The 23,946-nt window shown below is 36.6% G+C and overlaps 1 protein-coding gene across 1 annotated transcript in view; it reads right to left on the bottom strand.

Annotated features, from left to right (window-relative positions):
- Positions 1–23,946, bottom strand: part of trpc5a (transient receptor potential cation channel, subfamily C, member 5a) — a 72,183-nt gene that overhangs the window by 43,386 nt on the left and 4,851 nt on the right. Inside the window, exons 2-3 of the mRNA XM_016249325.1 lie at positions 9,069–9,463; positions 680–1,201 (exon numbers count right to left, since the gene is read on the bottom strand). Coding sequence (XP_016104811.1) covers positions 680–1,201; positions 9,069–9,455 — 909 coding nt within the window. The 5' untranslated portion in view covers positions 9,456–9,463. The remainder of the gene's footprint in view (positions 1–679; positions 1,202–9,068; positions 9,464–23,946) is intronic.

The following is a 23,946-nucleotide window of genomic DNA, read 5'->3' as shown; positions in this document are numbered from 1 at the left end:
TCTTGGTGTATTTGGGTGCACCACACAAAATCTGTCAAATAACATGACCAGATCATATCTCAGCACAAAATCAGACAAAATAAATTATATTAAATATAAAGACTATTATTGGACAATTACATTTTCAAAATTAATAATTAAAATTTGGCTATTTTTATGATAATTCAGCACATCCCCACCCCATTTCTCACAAGCATTATGGGGGGGGGGGGGGGACTTCTCAGTACTGTAATGTAAAAAAGGAATATATTATTTAAATGACATTACATACATAACTTAATTTGTTAATTTGTTAAAAACTTAAAAGTTAATTGTAATTTAAATAAAAGCAAGAATTAATGTAAAATATTTATACTATATTGAGGTATATTTGTTTTGATTTTATTTTATGCTGATTTTAATGAAAACAAAAATGTATTATGTGAATTAAGGAAATATAGGCTATGTTATTTTCTGCAGATTATTTCTTTTTTCCTTTTGGTTTTTGAAGGGAAATCTGTGATGCAACTGCAAAAAAGAGCCAATCACTCAGTGATGCACACTTTTCCCAAAACCATCAATTTACAGAAACTGTACAAAACCTTGTGAACATCTAATTCATTTGTATGTTTGACATTAGACTGGATAGAAATGACCAGCAATAGCACATTTTTCAAGAAGCTACAAGAAGTCTCCTCACCTCTTTCTGGTGATATTTAATGGCCAGCTTGAGTTTGGCCAAGTCTCGGCATTCTCGCGGGTCCAGCTCCTCGCTCTGGTCATCACGGTGATTGAGGATTGTCTCCAGCTCTCGGGAGCTGCGTGCCTGGTCCAGCAGGTCTTTAGCAAAGAGCTTACACTGCTGAGAAAGCTCCTCATACTCTTGTCGAAACTCGTTCTCCACTTTACTGAGCTCCTTCAGTTCCCAGCCCAGTCTGAAAGCAGTTAGGATGGGATCTTCACTGGAGAGCGCGATGAGAGAGGGGCTGGCGAGCGCTTTATAGATGTTGAGACGGGACCGAGAGTGACGCAAGCTGTCCACCTCAGAGCTGGACACACACTCCACACAGTCACAGCGGATCTGGTGCGGCCGAGGGATGGTGACTTTGCGTTGGACCAGGAGTTTGATGATCTCATAGTTGTTTGTGTGGGCGGCGAGCATGATGGGAGTGATGTCAGGTGTGAACTCGGAAAACTGGGCGTCCATCATTAATGATGGAACCTGAGAGAGAGGGGACAAGAATGAAAGTGTGAAAAACACCTGCACAAGCTGCTGAGAGTCTATCAGTATGGCAATCCACCAACCCACACTGCATGTAAACAAACTACACAGCGAAGCAGCAGAATACAGATGACTGGACGAGAGTGCAGCCAGCTCTCCTCATAGGAACTAAAAACCACAAATGAGCTCTCTAATATCCCAGCTGATTGCTGTACCAGCCATGAAATTAAATGGGGAACAAACTGATAATTTAGCTGGTCAGTGAGAAAAAGGCCCTACACTGAGAAAAAAAATAACAGAAGCTGTGCTTTACTGTAAAATACAGAGTAACAACATTTAACAGAAAATTTGCTAAAATCTGATTTTACATCTATAACATACTGGTAACCACCATAAAAAAAACAGGCGGTACAGAGAAGACCACATAAAGAATCAAAGTTTATCATGAGTAGCTTGTATGCAAATAATAATATATAGAAGGTGTGAGGTATCATACACAGAAATACAAAACACTATTATAGTAACATACAGGTGACACTAAAATAATGCAATAAACATTAATTTAACAACATACAATGTAAGATAAGGCCCCAATGGACATACAATATATAAGAAAAAAAATTAAGAATCATAATTCTGTCATGACAACTCTCTGCTGCTGCAGCTCCAGCAGAGCAAGTACCGAGGCTTGCTACTGTCAATACATCCACAGACATGCTGCTGTGAGCATGTTAGAAATACTGCTGCTGTACAAATAACTTATATGAAACAATGCAAATATATGAAATCACCCTGCAGCAAATCTATACAGGTGGACCTGGGGAAGGTGGAGGGTTTCTGAAATGTGCTGCCACTTGCAGTATTTGAATGTTGAGCAGCAAGTTCATTGGCTGCTGATATGAAAAGAAACCAATCAGCTTTGGCAAGTGAATAATTTCGCTTGGATTTCACTTTAGATTTATTTAATTGAAAAAACATCAAATGTGAACTGACAGTCAGAGAATTGACTCTGTAAATTACGTTTTTTCACTGTAAATTAAAGGCGACTTGTTCTTTTTCACTATTCATTTAACAGTATTTTACTGTACAATTACATGAAATGTCCCATTAGATATTGACATTTTTCAATGCATAGACTAAGACAATTTACCATTTACCAAATAACAGGTTTCTATTGTAGCATTTTTTTCAGTCTTTTATCGTTAAAATTATGACCTCAAACTCCTCTGAGTACAAGTGGAGCAGAATGGTTGATTAAACAAAAAGTAATCCAACAACTGTAGACAATTAGAGAGGTTGACTGGCTTCAAATTTTAGCAGTGGTGCATTTAAAGCAAGACCCAACTGTCAAATAACACAGAGACTCAATTTCACGAAGAACTTGTCATTTAAGAAAAATAAAACAATAGTTTTACAACACTTAAACCAGCGCTGTACAAATTCACCTTCACGTTAGGAACACGTCAGCAATTTTGTGTCTGTCTTTTCTTATGAAGACTTTGGCAGTTTTTATGCAATGGAATGTTATAATTAAATCATATAAATTAATATAATTAATTTGTCGAATATTTGTCAGTTACCTTTTTGAAGTCTGCAGCATAAAGTTTTGCAAACAGTGTTCAGATATCGCAGGGGCTCCAGAGTGGAACTAAAACACTCATAAATGCGACAAAAATAACATTGTACAAAAATTATAAAATCTATTTATCATGTTAAATTGAAGTTTTTTGTGTGGCCATTTCATCCAGTCTCATTTTTATATTATCATTTCCTAGCTGCAAGCAGCAACGAACATGAAAAATTATTTGCGAATAATGATTGTTATGAACTGGTTCTTTATATTGAGTCGATCAAAAATATTTACGAAACTACTTCGAACCCACTACTCCCTCTTGACATGTGTATCTATCACTTTGAATCAGACTTAGTGAATGGATCATTCACAATTGACTATTTCACTGAACCGCGAGTCATTTTTCATAATTAAAGCTATTTTTTTAATCAGCTATAGAATATAATAGAGAACAGAATAGAAACGGAGGGCAGACCAAGGACACAATACACACGTCAGGAGTAGCCAAGACTGGAGCTTTATATTTGATGCATATTTTCAGGGATGAAAGAAGAAATGTTCACTTGACAGAAAAGAAAACTGCATATATATCATGCTGTCCTTGCAGCTGTGTGCCATGGAGGGAGATGAACTCTGTCAGAAAGATGAACCACAAGCCGGTTAGAGCCTTCCCTCTCTTTCACCTCTCCTTCTTTCTGTCTTTCACCCCGTTTGTACCTTTTCTCCCCATCCATAACATCCTCACTCATTCAGATGCTTTACCACAAACCATTGTGTAATTCCTTCCCTTTTTATCCTGATTGTTTACCTTCATTTAGGAGTCAAGGGCTGTACTTTCAAGAGCAGATGACTGCGTGTAAACACACAAACACACTTAAATATGCATATAATATGCATAACACCATTAATTAATTTTTAAGTGCCAGTACATGACCAAAATACTCAATCCTATCATAAAGACAGCCATATCTGCCATGAGAACATTATGGACATATGATTTGTGGTACGTCGGTGTTACAAGCCAGCGAGTGAGTAAGTGAGGTTTGCAAATGCATTTTATTTAGAGATTTATTTCAGTCCATTAGTATAACAGTCCTCCCCCAGAACTCCCAAGTGGCTGCAAGGGTTGCTATAGTGATAGCAATGCAAAATAGCCCATGCTCTGTGAACGGCGGGCACATGGTACATGGGCTAGATTCCAATTTAGGCCCCACGGCACTTCCCGCAACAATCTCACTTGATGTATCTGCACCACCGGAGTTCACATTAGAAAACCAAATAATGAAGCAAAAAGAACAAACCTGGCGATCGGCTTTATTTCCCCTAATGCTTGTTCACTCTAACATCAAATGTATAGGAACCCTGTGCCTCTCTTCTGAACCGTATTAGTGATGCAGCACTTCACTTCATAAAAGTGTGCACGTCTAATCCAAGAGGGAGCAACAAAGCTACCTGGAGCTGCGTAAACATCATCGATGCTCCACTGCAACTCAGTGAAGCTGTAGAATAATAATAGAGTTACAAAATAATTAATCTGTCCACATATTTACTCTATCCCAGGGATTCCCAAACATTTTGCAGCTGAACTTCTTAGACATAAAATATTTACTTGAGATTTTAAGTTAATATTTTAATGATTTATCATCACATTCACAAGCTTATGGTTCTCTGATGTTGGTTTATGATCACATGACACACAAGTAAACAGATAATCTATCTTTAGTTAGTGTTTTATTTTGAATTTTGAACTCTAAAAATTAAGATAGAAATATATTACTGTTGTAAATTACAATTGTCCTGTAAAATAAAAAATAATATTTGATAATTATAGGTCTGATCTGTATTTTACACTGCAAGTTATAATGCCAATATTTTTGCCTCAAATTTTTCAAAAATTCAGATCTTTAAGCTTTTATTTTGGCAGAATTCTGGTGAAATGCTGTAAATTCTATCCACAGAAATGTTGGAAATTGTGCAAATGTGTACATAAAGTGAACCTAGCACATACAGAAATTTACTTAAAGGCACCTATAATGCAAAATCCACTTTTACATGGTGTTTGGACATAAATGTGTGTTGGCATTGTGTGAACACAACCACCCTACAATGATAAAAATCCACCCACTCCTCATTTTTTAATCCTCTTTAAACCAAGTCAGTCTCACTAGGCCTGCCGTTTTGATTCTCATGCAGTGTGACGTCACATTGCATAGGGCCGGGCCACTGGGTTGATTAACAGCCATGCATTGCTATAGTTTCCGCCCTCAGTGGTTTTATGCTGTCCTCATTTTTTCTCCGCATTCGAGCAGCTGTAATATCAACAATGTCTTGCAAGCAATCCCGATGCTCTGTGTTTGGATGTAAGACTGAACATAAAAGTCTTAATTTTCTCCCAACATCTGAGCTGCTGAGGACGCTGTGGATTACTCTAATTTTTCAAGGTAATGCGCCTCAAAATCTACCTAAATACGTGTATCAGACTCCTCTGTGAATGTAATGTCGTTATAGTGCTTAGCGTTTTAACCGTATTTGTGTGCGTACATTAAGTATTTTTAACTGATTAGCGCCGCGCTTGTGAGATTAGTTTGCGCCGTTCGTTGCGCGAGATTCGTTTGGTAGCGTGGCCGTGCAGCTCGGTCAATTGATCGATGACAGGTCAGCACAGCGCGAGATCTGTAACATTGCGCTGTTTTGTCCCACTTTCAATGCATTTGACTTCCCATATGTAAGGCTAAACACCGGTTCTCTCGCTCTCAGTTATGTTGCTTCTACCAGCTGTTTATTGCTGTAGATATGCAATGCAGAGAGACGTATACGCGACGCCCTCTTCTGGAGACGGGGTGGGAATATGCAGCTAATTTGCATTTAAAGCGATACACTCCAAAACAGCTCTTTTTTAGACACACCCCAAAAATGACATTTTCCAACTGTTATAATAAATTATATGTTGTGTATTTTGGGCTCAAACTTCACAGACACATTCTGGGGACCAATATTACATCTTGTAAAAAGGGGCATAATAGGTCCCCTTTAATGCAACAGACTCTAAACTTATTTCAAATACATTGCAGTCTTTGATTTGATCATCACACTCAGCTTTAACATGATTTCAGTTTTATTTCTTATAATTGTTCAGCCATTTTTATTTATTTTAATTTTACATTGAATTTCATTATTAGTTTTTCATCAACTCACAAACCCCCAAGGGTTCACAAATCTCCATTAGGAAACTGCTTTAACCAGCAAAAATATTAACCATGTTAAACCATGTTTAATATATAAACTGGAAATAACTAAATAACAACAATCCATAGTTTAAAAAGCCAAATAAGTTGGTGCCGATAGCCTCGTGGGCAGCGCAAGACATATATAATCCCGTGTTCGAGTCCCGGCTCACAGACCTTTCCCGATCCCGTCCCCCTCTCCCTCTCTCCCACTTTGCTTCCTGCCCACTTACTGTCCTGTCGAAATAAAGGCATAAAATGCCAACATTTTTGGAACATTTTGTTTACTTATGTATGGTATGTGAACTATGTAAAATCTGGAACTCACTGAAATCACAGTTTCTTAAAATAATGCTTATGTACCAGATGTGTAGCATCCTGCTGATAACCACAAACAATGATTTTAACTCCTCCCTCAGTGTTTATAAACAAACCGAAAATGTGCTTATAGTAAATAACTCTGTTCACAGTACATAATACACTTATAAGCATGCAAGCCAGCAGCACCACAACTCTTAAAGACCTCATAAATTACTAAATTACTAGAAAAGTTCAGATTTATTTCCTGTGTTGACTTATTTTCTATTGAAACAGGAAATTAGGGTGGGACACATTGAACAGCCAATATTAGTTTAAAAGAATAATTTGACATTACGTAAAAAAAAATGATATTCCATTAAACACACAAAAACCCCTGCTTGCTCAATTTACATAATTAAAATACGCTAATGCAATACAGCTCTTGAACAATCACAATTTATTTTTACTCCATGCAATCTGTCTAAATTTGTAAAACACAAGTTTACTCAATCCAATAATCCTTAGCATTAATATTTTTCATTGGCAGTAACACTGCATTACTGGAACTGGGCAGAGTTTCCAGCAGGCTTTGCATGGGACTGGCTGGGGAGAGTCAATGATGAAATAAAGCTTTATTTAATGTGTTTTGTGCAAAATGAGAAAAGTTGGAGGCTTTTTAGTGTTTAATGATCAGTTATTAGGGGACTCAGTAGAGTTTATGTTAGGGTGGTGTTTTTATGATGAAAAGTGGAACTGTTGAGGAACTGTTGAGTCATATATGTCCAAAGAAAACATATATGACTTGATAAAGTATAAATAGATTTGATTGTTCAGATCACACATGCTAACTTTAGAGTTGAGAACCGAACTGTCTACAGAGAAATTGTAAATGAGTTACATTAAATGAGGCAACCATGAAACTCAAGCACTAAATTCCACGAGTTTGCAAATTACTTAATTGTTAGAGAACCACTCTCCCCAACTGAATAAAGTTAAGCAAAATAATGATATTTTTTAAGTGAAGAAGAACTGTGAAGGCTTTTCAACGGAATTGCTGTGAAAAAATGATTAAAAAAATAATTTAATGAGTTTCTGCCGAATCTGCATTTCCTGCTTGGCTTTACATCAGCTATTCACTTGTAGATGAGAGTGATTCTATATGCATCATTGATTCTACTCCTTAAAAAAGGGCATTCACAACCTCAAGCACTGATAAATTCATAGTGATAGCTTTTGTGTGCAGTAGCTTCCTTCTGGCACCATGCTGTACAAATCGAACCTCGGTTCACAGTGAATACTGCTGTCACATGCCCTTTTTCAGTGTATTTTAGCGGAACTCGCTTGAATTTACATTCCCCTTCATCCTCCGCTGGCCACCAAATCAAGCATGCCGCAAAACTCAGTCTATGAGAATACAGGAATGCAAGCTTTTCAGGTTAATATTACCATTGAATGAGGGGAAAGATTAGAGGATAACAAAATGCAATCCAATAAAGATTTGTCGTGCTACGTGAGGTGAAAATCAAATCTGAAAGATAAATCTCTGCCATCTCATCTTTTCTATTAGCTTTGGAACACCCACTCATCTGAACACATGCACATACAGTACAACCACAAATATGAACAGTTCCCACCTGCATACACACTGTTCACACAAACAGCGATATGGCATTGCATAAGTAGGAAGACACCGACAAAATACATATGCAAGCACTATATTTATATGCACTGTGTGTCCTAACCAGGTGTGCAGGGTTGGGAATCAAGAACTGGTTGTTATTCAGAATAAGTTCTATTTTTTATAAAAGTACTTGTATCAAATTATTTATTGACGTTCATTGCCACTGACGATCATAAAGTTCATTCTATCACTGATGTGGATAATATGCTGTACTAAAGAACCACACCACGAAAGTGTTCTTGTTTTGCGAACAAATGTACATCGCCACAGCAAGAGGAATTATGGTTTAGCTGAATTATGAGCTTACATACACGAAAGAATACAAAGACAAAGGTTATAGCGTTGTCCTCTATACTTGAATCCGATGCACAAAAGGACTCTCTTGAATCAGTTCTTCTTTTTAAAGAAACAGTCAAAATTGAAAAGTTGAAATTGAATCATAATTATTTGAGGAAGGCCTGGTATACTGAATCATTAAAGTCCTTTTGTTCTAACCAGCTACAATAAGCATTTTCAGTAACAATTTCAATAGTATCTTTTATTCGTGAACTTGTGTTCAGCTATGCTTTTTAATACTTAGCTTTTTACTATTTTTGAATTTTTCGGATCATCGGTCATCAAAGCTAGGTAAATATCGGTCACAGACACAGAGATTTAAATAAAATTTTACCAAGCTGATTACTCGCTAAAAATGTAGTTTTTCACCAGGAATTCTGCTGTTAAAATAAGTTTAAATCATTCAAAACAATGGCTTCAACAAAAGAATATATCATTGATTAACAACTTTCAAGCTCATAAGTTATAATTAAGTTATAGTCAAGTTATAGTCAATTTCCTTATGGAGAAATTTGTTGCATTGCACCTGGTCATTTGCAGTGTAAACCAGCTTAAAAGTTCAGTATGACTGGTCACCAGCATATGTTGCGCAGGTATCCCTCTCAGGCTTCTTAACTAACTTATCCAACACTGTCAAAACAAGTCTAGACTAGAAAGCATAAACCAGCCTGGACCACGATAGAAATTAATACTAATGCAAAGTGTCTCTTTTCAGCTGAGAAAAGCATATAAAACCCCAACACACATACAGACCTGTTTTTCTCCACTGGGTTTCCTGTGGGACAGCAGTAACTCTACAGCTCCCACCACTTCTTTGCGGATGGCGTAGAGCAGAGCGTCTCCAGTGTTTACTCCGTGATCCAGAAGCAGCTCCATCACCTCAAGGTTCTCATTCTCAATAGCGATTAGTAGCGCACTGCGGCCCAATGGATCCACACAGTTGACGTCAATATTGTAGTAGACCTCCGCCTCACGTAGTGCATGCTGGACCCCTGCATAGTCACCCTTTTCCACGGCCGAAAGGAACGAACGCTCCTCTAGGGAAAGCTCTACCTCCGCCCGGACAATCTGTAGAGGGATTCGGTCCCGGTACGGAGAGTAGCTGCTCTTTTTGTAGAATAGATGTGACATGGGATTCATGATGGATGCTGGTAGAAGGAAAAAAATAAACAGAGACAGAGAAGCTGTAATAATTTAATATTCACTAACAAACAGGAAATGGGCACTTGATAAACAGTGAGTCAGCTTACTTGCTGTTTGGCAGTGGAAATAGAATACATTTATGAAATACATATCTTATCATTCCACAGAAGTAATTTCAATGATCTTGAAATGAATTAAAAGATGCTTTTTGAAGTTTAACCGGAGGAAAATTCAATCAGAGATAAAAAGAAGTGAACTTGTAGACAGATATGATAAATTAATAGGTAAACATTAATGTTCACTACATCTACAAAAACATTTACTTGAAATTACTTTTTAATAGGTTTCCGGGAGTGACTGATGCCTCAAGTCATTTTTCTTAATGGCCACAATGTGGTCACAAGCAACAGCTAGCTCTGTTATTATGTTCAGACATCAAACTGGTGCCAGTAATTCAGCTTGGCCACATTTGCTACACTATTAAAAGAATTAGAGCAAATTCAGGTGTAGGTGTGTGTGTGTGTGTGTGTGTGTGTGTGTGCATGTGTGTGTGTGTGGGTGGGTATACACATAATGGTGTCACTTTTTCTTTTAGGGGAAGTCGTTTAGAAAAAGGTGAAGAGTTGATATTTTGTAATTATGTAATTTGTGAGCAGAGTGCAGTGATAATTTGATTCATTATCACATTCCTTGTTTTACTAATATTTACATAATTTGGTCTGTCTTTAAGGCCACTCTCATACTTATACAGAGAAGAAGTGTCCGTTTCTGTGATTTGAATCAGAATCAGATTTAAGTCTTAAAGCTGCATTATGTAATGGTTTTGCAATTTTTAAATTAGTCGAGGATATTTTGATTCATAAGTAAGTCAAATCTTATAAACACATTCACTGAAAATATTTATTCAGATTCATTCATTGATTCATTCAGTGAATCTTTCTGCAAGTAACATTGTTTCACCAGTAGGTGGTGACAAACGTTAATGTCAAATTCATGCATAATCTTTTCTTCAAATCTGCTAGAAACTCCAGGAAGCATTTTCACCACAAATGGCAAGCATTAATCCATATCATTAATGACACGTTATAATCTTTCAGATCAACAAAAAAGGCTGACAGCATGAAGGTGTGTCTATTAAACGACCAATCAGAATGGATATTGAAATGACGTAATGCTGTTTGCTTCAGAGTTGCATCCCCAGTCCATATACAAAACCAATCAAGAGGTAAAACATTCAAGCCAATCAACTTTCAGTATCAGTCCAGAACATTATCAAACCACTATGAGCAACAGGTGAAGATTAAATTTAATTTTAAACAAAATATTAATAAAATCCAAACAAATAAAGGCTCATATATAAATAGAACTACTTCAGCTCATCACCAAAAGTCTGGGTAAGCTACTTAGATAGACCCAACTTTAGACTGCTTACTTTAATCAATTACTTTTACATTTAGTAGTCAAAACAGTAAATATATGTACAAAATGTGTGGTTTTCAATAGGATTTGTTTAGACAATGACACTATATTTGTACATATAAAATGTTAAATGAACGTTGGACACATTTACTTGGCCACTGTCTATGGACAGTATCTGGCAATGCTTCCAAGGTAAACAAACTGTAAAATCATTTTGAAGTGAGATTAGTTGCAGAAACCTCTGAATATGCCTTATCCTACTAGTGTAATTCCTGTGGGTGTAGTTTGCAAAACTTGGCTGTTGGCTCCATGTAAACAGTGGGTGACCGTGATTTCACCAAGTACAACATGTTCCTGGATCAACATCCTTGTTGATCCTGGAACAACATTCCAATTAACCAATCAGAATTGAGGGATAACGTTTCAGGAAATATTTGTTTTAGGCTTACGATCAGGGTTAGGTGCTTCTACACCCTTGTTAATCAGCTATCATTTCACACTGATTTTAGGAATAAATTATGGGTAGGGTTAGGTTTAGGGGTAGGGATTGGGTTTAGTCTATATTTTTGGACTGTAATGTTCATCCAGGATCAACAAAAGATGTTGATCCAGGAACATGTCTTACTTGGCAAAATCACGGTGACCGTAAACAGTGCTATACGGTTACTTGTGTTACATCCTTCCCATGGTATTCCTGGTATCTTGATATGGAACTAGATTTATATTTTTAGCTGGTCATGCCTTTAATTTAAAAATTCAATATAACTTTGTACATATAGTGTCGGTGAGCAATACTAAACATTAAACATTTATTGCAGACCCGCTTCCCTGCCAGGCTGCTATTGTGATAATACACTTATGAATGCGTTTCTCATTCATTTATACAGAGGGGTGAAATTATTATTTGTGGTAATCGACAGCTTTTCACAGATGCAACCCATAAACTCAACCTAGATTATGCCTTTAAGGAAACGCCACATAAATGGCTGCTTTCTTTGGTCAGGACAAGTATTTCTTTGCTATTTCTGTTTTTCTGCTTTCTGTGTATGGATAACATTCAATTTAGTGTTATTGGTAAGCAAACCAGTGGAATATTCAAAAGGATTTACCAGTTTACCAGTTTTGACAGTTCATCTCAACTCATTCCAAAGTGTGCCGATCAGTGAGTGAAAAATATCCCACTAATTTCAGAATAAATGAGAGAACTTGAGTAATTACTGAGATTGACTCCGTGATGATGTTACATCTTGCTTTGATCTTCTTCTCTGAAGAAGATGAACAGACACACCAGGTGGCATCTTCCATATGGTCGCGCTTCAACTGACACCACACATGCACACACACACTTATCAGTACACTCAGACTCATTAGCACCCAATTCACACTTTGCGTTGAATTTTACATTATGGGGTCTTACCGGTGTCTAATAGATGCAGATCCCCTAATCCACTCATAATTTAGACGTTAAACTAACAAGGACATTTAACACGGGACTAAGACTAAAACTAAAATTGAAAATAGCTGACAAAATTAACACTTCTTTGGTTCATGTTGCATCAGTGTTAATTTCTTTAATGAAAACTATGATTAAAAAAGTTAATTGATAAGTTTTTTTCCCATGATTAAAATGTGACGATTACAAGACGACAATAATGTCAACAAACGATAACGATCAACATGCAATATTGTTGATGATAAAAGATGAGACTAAAATGTATTTAAAAAAAATAAAAACTATACCTAAATCTATTTTTATTTCATCGAAAAAGGAGACAAAATATTATTGCGTGCCTCTACTACACTAGCTTTCATGTGTGTGGTTGCAAGATATCAAGAGTTAAAATCCCTAAATCAGAGCTTCTCTGTTAAAAGGATACATTTTCTGCCCGGTGATTTGCTTAATTTTTGCAATCTGGCAACCATGCCCACACACTCGCTCTTCATTGCGGAAGCACCGATGATGATCTGAAAACACAGACAAACAAGTAAGCAATCTCCATGTGAGATTTTCGGCATAAATGAAAGTGTCATTCAGCTTGTCGGTGTTCTGTCATGAGATCTTGACTATTTTGTTTGCGATTGTAGTTGCTGAATAAATGCACTTACTCAACCGCTGTTGTTTTAATAGAGAAACATTATTGGAATTACTATTAGAAGTCCACATTCCACTGATTTGTGTTTATTGGTGAAAGTGCATTACCTGAAATTTTTTAATATATTTTTTTAAATGACAACAATCATTGCAATTATAATTTTGAGCAAAATGATATATTTTTGTTTTAATAATTTAACCATTATACAGTATGACGACAATGTTACGACAAAGTTTTCATGGACTAAAACAAGACATTTAGTCGTCTAAAATTTGACAAAAATGATTAGACACGGTTGACTAAATAAAACTAAGACTAACTTAAAAGATTAAGACTAAATAAAAAATGGCTGACAAAATTCACACTATGTTGCATTTATATCATTCAAACTGCATCAGAGATTGTTTGGAAATGGACCCCCTGAAATGGTAGGTCTCAGTTTGCTTGTTTTGTGTGCACCAAAGTTCAGATGGCAGTGTTCACTTGTTTAAATGAAATTCTCTAACAGAGCATTCCCACTAGAGTTCGTTTTAACTGAACCAAACTTACCAAGTGTGAACACACCTTTACAGTTGACCTCAAGGTCACATTCAGATATGCCTCCGTCCAATCAACCATCAATGTATAAAATCAAATCTCCTCCCTACTTCCGTTTCATCACAACTACACGTCTTTTATTGAAAGAAAGTCATTCTGTGGTACCCAACAATGATTTTACCAAACAATAAGCCTCAACTTTTTCTTTTTCCGAGTTCTTTTTCTCAGCTTCTCTAAATATCCACAGAATGTTAATCCTATGCTGGTGAACACATCAGTGCACTTGCCCCCACTGCAGTTGGTACACCCACACAGCTTTCTGCTCCTTAATGCTAATTTTTAGATACTGGAAAAGCACATGGTACAGGCAGACCTTTCCAGGATCAGTACTGTTTTCAAAATGGATCCTGGTTGCTTTTAGGAAAAAACTCAACCATTGTGTTATTCTGGTTCTTCTGACTGAAAATCAAAGATTGCAGTGATGGTGAGAACTGAGAAGTGAGTTTTACATGTTTTCCTATAGAGAATTCCCAATTGGGAATATGCTCCTACAGAACTCAGATGAAAGCTCTGCCGATTGCCATAGAACTGAGATGTTTGTCATTCACAAAGTTGAACACATCCCCTGTACCCAGGGGGTGGCCGTGGCCACCACTGACAAAAGCTTGGCCACCCCTTTGGCCACTCCACAGTAAAAACTGCAGTTTTTGTGCCTTTTTTTCTTGACAAGAAATGCATTTATTAAGATGCGGAACTGCCGTATCTCTTTATGACCACATCAAACGGGAGAATTTTCAGACGCACACTTCAGCTTCACCTCAGCGTCAGGCGCAAGTCAAACGAACAAATTCTTTAAAAATCCTACAATGTGATTTTCTGGATTTTTTTTTTTCTCATTTTGTCTCTCATAGTTGAGGTATACCTATGATGAAAATTACAGGCCTCTCTCATCTTTTTAAGTGGGAGAACTTGCACAATTGGTGGCTGACTAAATACTTTTTTCCCCACTGTATGTCAGTAAAACACATTTTCCTGTCCCATCAGCCGTTTTACTGTGCTCACGGCGCACACTCTTCAACGGTACGCAAATATGTGGCGCACGCTCTATATCACTTCATCATAAATAAACCGCACAATCTATGAGCACACATACCTAGTTCAGTCGTCAGCAAAGTCATGAAATGACCAAAAAGGCGATTAAAGCTGCAAACTGTGCATGTATACGCAGCACACAAGAACGTCTCTCAAATCCATACTAAAATATATTCTGCAATTCAAGATCACAATATAAAGCACAAGCTGATATGTATTTTTTATTTGTAATTTAATGCACAAATAAATGTGAGCACAATGCACTTACACTAGAAAATATGCGAAAATGAAACCATTTAAATGCATAAAATAACTCATTTTATATTCTGCCATTTATGTCTACTGTTGACTTCCGGCCTTTTTCACATTTTTATCACTAGCTGCATGCCTCATCCATGAGTATGCAATATCGGAGAGCAAACATTTGGCAGTTTTGAGAAGCTGAATGAGCAATAAAGCTATAGTGAGCCCCTTTATTAAAATACCTGGAGGTGAGGAATAATACAAAAATTGTCATATTCACTCAGTAATACTTGATCTAATTCACAAATATCTCAATTACAGTTAAGTAGAAATTACTTGTACTCAGTTGTGTTTTAGGCACTAAAACAGTCCAATACTTTATAGTCAATCACATTTTTATATTGAAATAATGAAGATTTCTGTGCCACCCCAGATTAGTTGCTGGCTTTCAACTACCAATAAAAATGTAGTACTCTCAGCTCTGTTTTTTATATTTTACCATGTTAATGGTGATGGTTACCATGGTGATTTTGGTTAGTAACAATAGTGAAGTGAAGTGACATGTGGCCAAGTATGGTTACCCATACTAGGAATTAGTGTTCTGCGTTTAACCCATCCAAAGTGCACACACACAGCAGTGAACACACACCCGGAGCAGTGGGCAGCCATTTATGCTGCGGCACCCGGGGAGCAGTTGGGGGTTCAGTGCCTTGCTCAAGGGCACCTCAGTCATGGTATTGAAGGTGGGAGAGAGCGCTGTACATTCACTGCCCCCACCTACAATCCCTGCCAGCACGAGACTCGAACCCACAACCTTTGGGTTTCGAGTCCGACTCTCTAACCATTAGGCCACGACTTCCCCACAAGTTGTTTATGGTACCATAGTTTATGGTAACATTAACTATGGACATGTTCCACTTAGGTCTTAATTTTGAACAATACATTGTTTTGTCATTTGAAACTAGGGCTGCAACTAATGATTATTTTGATTATCGATTAGTTGGCCGACAATTTTCCCCCCGATTAATCGGATAAAAAGCCTTTCTTTTTATTGACAAAATACACAAATTCCACATGCTGTCCTTCAAACAGACGTGCCAAATGAATGCTATAAACATACTGTATGGTGAAAATATCTATGCTATACATTATGTGCAAAATAAAGTACGTAATGTATAAAGCACAGTTTAAATGGAGAGTTTAAATAGACAAATGGACAAAGGACAGTTTAAATCTCTACACTAAAAATGGAGATAATAATGAAGATAATAAATAAAAACACAAACTCAGTGTTAACAGATGAGACGAATGTTCAGCATGAATACACACATTGCATATTACATAAACCTGTTATACTGTCATTTCTTTATTCTTTAAATGTAAGGAAAGGCTTAAATTGATATACAATTACACGCTGTTATCCCTTTACAGTTAATATCATAAAATTTTGTTTTTGTTTTTCCAAGCAAAACATTTATATCATACATTTTTCCCTGATTTACAGAAAACACCCACTAAAATGTCATTCAGTGTAACATTCTTGTCAGGCATATTTACAACAAAAATCAATTTATGACATATTAAAAGACTAATTACTTTCACCCCAAATACTAGTTGTAATTTTACATATTTTTAATTTGCCACTATCCTAGGTTTTGCCCATTTGTCAGTAAGAATTTTTACTAATTTAAAACACAATAAAATGTAATATGCTCCCTTATTCTTTTATATATTTTAATATGTACAAGTCAGAATAAGCATGTTGTTTGAATTTTTACATAAATATTGTGTTACACTGAATGACAATGTAACATTATTTCAACCAAATTTTAACATTTTATTCTCCAAAAACTTACTTGAAACCTTAAAAGTAGACACTTTACTTACATTTATTGTGCTTTCTATGGACATATAATCACTTTTGTAAACTTCTTTTGATGTGGACATCTTAACATCTTTGACCCATGAACATGTAACATTTAGAGATAAGGAGATGACCTAAAATAAAAGTTTTGCACTGAGCAATCATATCACTCATTAAAAACATTTTAAAAAATGCATCTGTCAAAGCGCCTGACAGGACGAGCCATGTTAAACATTATGCTATTGCTAATAGCTTAAGTTTAAAATAAAGCATTCGCATGTTTTGGGCAACTTGGCTCACGCACCTTTCCCGAAGCAGCTTACTCTGTTTAAAGAAATGCATTATTCTGAAGAAATTCATTATTCAGTGGTATAATTTGACGCGAATGGCAGAAGTTTTCCATGCACGGTGGAGCAGATGCTAATCGATAATGAGATTTGTTGTCATCAATTATTCATTATTTTATCAATCAGTAGTTGCAGCCCTATTTAAAACATGTTTATGAATCAGATCTATATCATGCATTTATAAAATGAATAGCCCTGAGGAATTTTCTTTTCATGAAGGCCTATTCACTCCATACTATAATGATAACAACACAGAGGAACATTATTCTTGGAATCACTTTCAGAACAATTTTTTTCAGAAGATGAATGATAAAAGATTGGCAGCCAATCAGAATCCAGCTCAAGCATGACGCATCAGACATCATAACTGCAGAGCATGCTTACGATAAACAGCGCGCTTATGATTATTGGACATTGGTGTGGATGCTAGTTATCATTATAGTTATCTTTCTTGGTGTGAATGGACCTTAAATCTGCAAATATTTTTTTGGGCCATGCAGTGTATATCCTACCTATAGACCAGCAAAGAAATAAATTCTTACTTCAGCCTTCTTTTACTTTCATGTGGTTGCTGTACAGTATAATGATTTCTAACAATCAATGGCCCTTCCTATAAACTTTACCCTGCTTCTAAACCTGAGGAGAAGACAAAGGGAAGACAAGCGCTTGACAGCCCCAGTGACTCCACTACAAAGCATCACTCTGACCGAGCAATTATCTCTGCAGTCTAATCGCAGATGGTTTAATTGTGTAATTAATCTGTGGTTCTCAGTCCTCTAAGGGCTCCTTATCTCTGAGGAATATCATTAGAGTATAAGCTGGGCCAAACATTAGCTGATAAATTAGACGTAAACTAAGTCTGCAGGACAATCCCTAGTGATCCATCTGAAGTGGAGAATGTTTCTCTCATTGAACTGGGAGCAATTCCGGAGTGCCTGAACTCAGTGATACTTCCTTCCATAGCATCTACCAAAAATTATTGATTTATTTACTGCAATAATAAACCATATGATCTGAAACAATTTTTTACCATGTACCATGATTTGAAGTATTATACAAAAGAACAAGTTACTAATCATATATATGAGATCGACCATGTTACTTACAAAGTCCATTATCTTGAAATCAGTATTAAAGACAATAGGGAGATGCCAAATACTAAGACATTCTGAGATTCACATATATATATATATATATATATATATAAAAGTCCATTATCTTGAAATCAGTATTAAAGACAATAGGGAGATGCCAAATACTAAGAGATTCAGAGATTCACATATATATATATATATATATATATATATATATATATATATATATATATATATATATATATATATATATATAGATCTTTTAGATTAACTTTTAATTAAATTTTTTGTGCTCATATAATTTCTCATTTTAAAAATGCAAAATAGCATAATTTTGACAACACTAGTAGTCTCAGGCTGTCTGAACCCCACAGTAATATTGTCTTGCTCAAATAGCTTTTTGTTCTCCCTGTTTTTAACCGCAGTAAAGAAAAACAAGAGTCACAAAAGAAACACACTGTGCTCTGAGGGGAAATAACTTTAACTTGTACGATCAATGAAAAGCCGCTGACGAGGTCCGAACGGGCACACTGATTAAATCAATACATTGACGAGTATTTTCCAGATTGAATCAGACAGAGAGTATGGATCTTTCAGGAGAAACCTCAGGAGAATCAAACATAGACGCTCATAGACGCAACTCATTTGGGCTTGTCTTGTCCTTTGAGATGAGTAAATTAAATAAAAAATGGCCTGACACAGCACAGTTGCATCTTACGTTTACATTTAGTCATTTAGCAGACTAAATGAACATTTTTATATATTTTTTTTGAATTACAGGCAGCAGAGAGATTAGCTCATATAGCTTGAGTCGTAACTAAAGGAACAGGCTGGCACAGATGCCATGCAACTGAGTAGACATTCACAGGCATTAGAGGCATCAGAAATTGAAGCATGCCATCTCAGAGGCTACAAAACAGCAGATTCTGAAGGATAGCTTGTTTATGCCACTGTAATCCAATTGAACTCCTTGCTGTGCTGTGTGTGTTTAGAAAGAGACAGTCTGCAGTAAACTTGTCTGCAAAGATGAATATGAAATTGTAACATTTTTCATCTGTACATTAAGATCTCTAACATTTCTCTCTACCCACTGGTTACATACACTTCTCTTTGTTTGTCTGTCTATCTTTATGTCTGTCTGTCTCTCTGTCTGTCTGTCTGTCATGACAATTACTTAGAAATGCTCAAGGAAACACCTAAATCACTTTAGCAAAGTGCTCAGAAGACCTTCGCAACAGTCTAGCAACTACAGTACAACCTCACATTTTTCTTAAACTGTTTGTTAACAACAGCAGAGTTTCTCTTGACAAACTTTCCTTTTCTAGCTTCTGTTGTTTTTTCTGCTGTCGTAACTTATCATCATGACCAATTTGTCATGCCCTACAGTTAACATTTAGAGGAAACCTCTGTCATTTTGCTATTACTCATTCGACAAACCCTAACAAACACTGGCAGGCAGACGTATAATGAAAATTTAACATACGTCTGAGAGGAAGGAAAATGCTTCCTCCTGTCAGATTCTCTAACAATACAAAGCAACTGCATGGCCTCACCATTATATCTTTTCCTTTTAGCAAACTTACCTGTGCTCTCCACCCTCATGTCAGAAAGCCAGGAGCAAACCCATGAGGATGTTTGGGAAGCCTTTAAAATTGCATGAAGAGCTAAGCTCTGCAATCTCTTGTGATCCAAAACAAACTTATAAGACAAGCACGGAAACATCTTCGCCTTGTCTAGTGTCAGGGTTTTGCCCTGACACTCTGGTTGTCTTGTGTTTTTGTTTCTTGTGTCTATGTTGTCTTGTCAGCACATGGCCTAGTTGTTTGTTTTTCTCAGCCATCTGCTTCTTTAGCTCCTCCTCCTGGTTTCCTCATTAGAAACCATTTCCTCTTGTTAGCCCTCATTGAGTCCTTGTTAGTGTAATTGCTCTCACCTGTTCCTTGTGTGGTTTCCTCCCTATTTATAGTGCCCCTTGCCCTATTGTCTTTGCTGGTTCGTGGTCATTCTTTCCCTCACTGTGTTTATCTCTGTCTGTGGATGTGGCTGATTATGTGTTCCTGTCTCCCTGTCTCCCTGTCTGTTTGATCTTGTGCTCTAGTCTTGTCTCTTGTAATTCTATGTTCTTGTCTTGCTCCTTGTTTTTGGATGCGGTCTGTTTTTGTCCTTTTGCCTTTTATTTAGTTCTCTTAGTCCTGATCATTTGTTTTAATTTTTTGGTTATTTGTGTTGGCTAATTTAATAATAATATTTAGGGTTTTTTATTAGTCCTTTTTGTTTATTCTCTTGCCTGTCTTGGAGTAATTTGTGTTCCTGTGGAGCTATGTTTTGTCTTGTTGTGGTGTTGGCGTTCCTGTCCTGACCTGTTCCAGTCCACTGATTCCCTTGCCTGGTGTCTGGGGTGCTGCAGAGTTTATGGTCAACAAGTATCTGAGCTCAGCTCTCTGGTGCCTTGCTCTGGTCTCTCTCCCGGCCTGGTCTTGCCGCCTCTGCTGCTATAGTATTGTGCCAGTTGACGTCTGCGGCTGTTCCAGTGGCCTTCCCTAGCTATCTGTTCATTGTTCCTGTTGTGGTATCACTTGTGCACCTCACAACCCTTTTGTATGGATCTGTTTTGTCAATAAACCCTTGTTACTCTCACTGCAATTGGGTCCTCCTTCCAGATCCCTGACAGTCTAGTGTAAAGAATGCAAAGACTGGAAGGATTATGGCTGTTCTTCCCAGCATGCTTCACGTATAAACATGAAAAGCCCATATCTGCTTCTCCCATGTTTATCCGACAGGCACGAAGGGGCAAAATAATTTTTTGTGAAGTAGCTGCTTTCTATTGCACGCTCAAATATGATCCAAGATGTTCTTTTCTAGCGATTTTCCTGGCAGATATGGCAGCAAATTCTGAAATGTGTTCTCTTATTAGAGGTGTTTATTATTGACTATTATGTGGTGAGGATAAGCCATACATACACCATACTTAACTCTCTATGCTTTGTTATTTTTTAATTAGTCGGCTGCATGAATCCAAATCATCCTGCAAAGCCAGTCCTGCTTCTGTACAACAGATACTCTTTTCTTATTAATCCCCAAGTCATACCTGAATGTATTTCCAACAGCCTGTCTCCAGTTTAACCTTTTAGTTTAATAGATAATTAACAACCCAGTCTTCTTGGCATTTGCAACATACACGCGCAAACACCATTTTCTATCATTTATCCACGTCAACAAACTCGCTGGTCTATGGAAAGGCTTTTTAATTCAGTAGCGGCGATAATTACGGGAAAGTATAAGCCATGAGTGAGTTCATCTTGTGAGTCATTTTCAGGGTTAAGAGCTGTTCGCCGTGACACATGGAGACGCTGTGGCAGTGATGTAGAGCATCGATCTGAGAATTTAATATGCCAGGCACGTTGAGTTACTCTCCTCTCCGTGAACTAGGCGATACTTCAAAGCCATGCTTTTGTCATGTCTAAAGAATGTGTCATCAATGTGAGATGGGATCAAAGTTTCTGTTTTGTGTGTCTGAAGCTCTGTCCCACAACCTAGTGAGCTTCTAACGCGGCATCCTAAACAGCATGGGAACTCAAATGTGACTGATTTGGAGCACTCTAAGGCAAATCCCTGTGCCACACCAAGAGCTTGTCTCACATGAAGCGCATGGGAGATTTGACTCAGAATTGACCCACTGGAGACATCAGCATGATACTCTAAAAAGCATTAAAACACATAGCACACACAAATATTTACATAAAATAATAGTGTTCTACTTAAGTTACAGCTATTTTTATTGATACTTTTCTGTATTGGATGAGGATCTGAAACACATGATACCTTAAATAAGCAGTGTAGGTTTTTATTGGATATTATTCTTACTGTACATTGGTCGAAAGTTTGAAGTGTGACTTTGCAAAGCGTTTTTACCTGCCATTTGTGTTTAAGTGAACTTTTAGATTATGCTGTGATAAAAACTGCAGAAATTACAGATTAGAACCTAGACAATCGCTTATCACTGTCAAATGAAGAGAAAAGCCTAATTTGACAGAGATTAATTTACCTTGGAGTAAATGTAGGTGTCCTAACTGATGTTATGCAGTACTTAATAGAGGGCTGACATGTAGTTTATTCCAAGGCATTAACTTTGGAGTGTTTATTTGATTATTTAACAAAGGGGAAATCTACTTCATCCCTGTAATATATGTAAGGAATTACTGATGACGGGTCATTGAATTATTAGAAAATAATGCACACCCGAGGTGGTGATGCGGCCACAACGTGAAGCATAATAAAATGGAATTTTGTCATTTTTATCTTGTTGTTTACTATATGTATTTGCTTGGTCAGTGACATTGTGGGTTTTGTCTTGTTTTTCTGTTGTAAGCTGTAAGAACCTTTGAAATATGAGGTCAAGACCTGCCTGGAACTACTTTAGCCATGTATTTTTTACAAGTTCAAAATGTCATGTTTAATTCAATGTTACTTGCCCTTTCTTTGTAATTAATTGATTAATTGTGAGATTTACTAAGAATTTCTGAGTGAAAATTGCTTCTAGGTCCTTCAGTGTATATGTTTTACAAGAAAATATTATTGTACTACTTCAAAATTGTATGTTTAATTTAATTTAATGTGTTACTTGTAGTTTGTAATTATTCATTAAATTTACTAGCAATTTTTGAGCAAATTGGAAAAAGTTCAACATAAACACTACACCATTTTTCAGTTATGTAGATCTCTCTGCACTACAAAGCAACATTTTAATGTATTTTTGAATCATTTGTATACAATTTGATTTAAAAATAAATTTGGGGACTTCTACTTACAAAAGCTTGTCTGATAGTATAGTCCATAGAAACACTCGGACTGGTCAGTTTTTTAGGCTTTAACAAAAGGTCAATAATAAATAAAAAATTTAATAAATAAAATACCATTATATAAATGTAAAAAAGTAACAATTTATGTTTTCCCAAATAGACAAAATGTTAGCATGAGGCATTTGAAAGGGTCTATTTTGAAATCACATTGACCAATCATTTTAACTTTAGATGTAAAGATGTCGTTTGGTCTAGTACTCTATCGCGTACCTTGTCAGTGTCGTGTACTTTGCTTGGCCATTTGTTGGGATAAACAGGAAAGTGTGTTCAAGCGCCAGCAAAACAGTTTAAAGAAATACTCTTTGTGAGAAGCAGCCAATCAGCAGAAGTTAAAAGCAGTTTGTAAGTGTATTTATTTCTTGTCTCAGTGTTTAGCGCAGTAGTCAATGCTAGGAAACGCTTGTTTTGTTTACTGTGTGGAGATGTGCTGAAATGGCGTTTGGTCTCGTACTGTATCGCGTACCTTGTCAGTGTCATGCGCTTTGCTTGGCCATTTGTTGGGATAAACAGGAAAGTGTGTCCAGCTGAATTCAATTTGAGTTTTATTAAACAAATAAAAAAGAACCTTAGTTTACCGCGGAAGCGGTCGTGTGAAGACCGAGGAGTGTAAAGACCATCGAGTCTACCGTGCGACTCCACCGGGCAGGACACCGCCAAAGGATAAGTATTGCTTTTTATTTCTCCTCTTTCCTACTACTTGTTTCACTTCTGTTTCAGTTTTTTTTTAGAACCATTTCTTACTACGTGTCAGTAAGTTGTTGTTATTTTAGCATGTGTGTTTGGCTCAGTGTTATTTTTTTTTAGGATTACTGATAAACTAATGTAGTTTGATTTGTATTAGTTATCTATTTTAATTTTAGTTACAGTTGTAGTAATGTTGTCATTTTATTCTTTTTTTATTATGTCTATATAGGCTTTTTATTAAGTTTTACTTTTATTT

Source organism: Sinocyclocheilus grahami, unplaced genomic scaffold, assembly GCF_001515645.1.
Source record: "Sinocyclocheilus grahami isolate Dianchi unplaced genomic scaffold, SAMN03320097.WGS_v1.1 scaffold25.1, whole genome shotgun sequence".
Taxonomy (NCBI): Eukaryota; Metazoa; Chordata; class Actinopteri; order Cypriniformes; family Cyprinidae; genus Sinocyclocheilus; species Sinocyclocheilus grahami.
The sequence above is the reverse complement of the archived record's forward strand: the minus strand, read 5'-3'. Positions and strand labels throughout refer to the sequence as shown.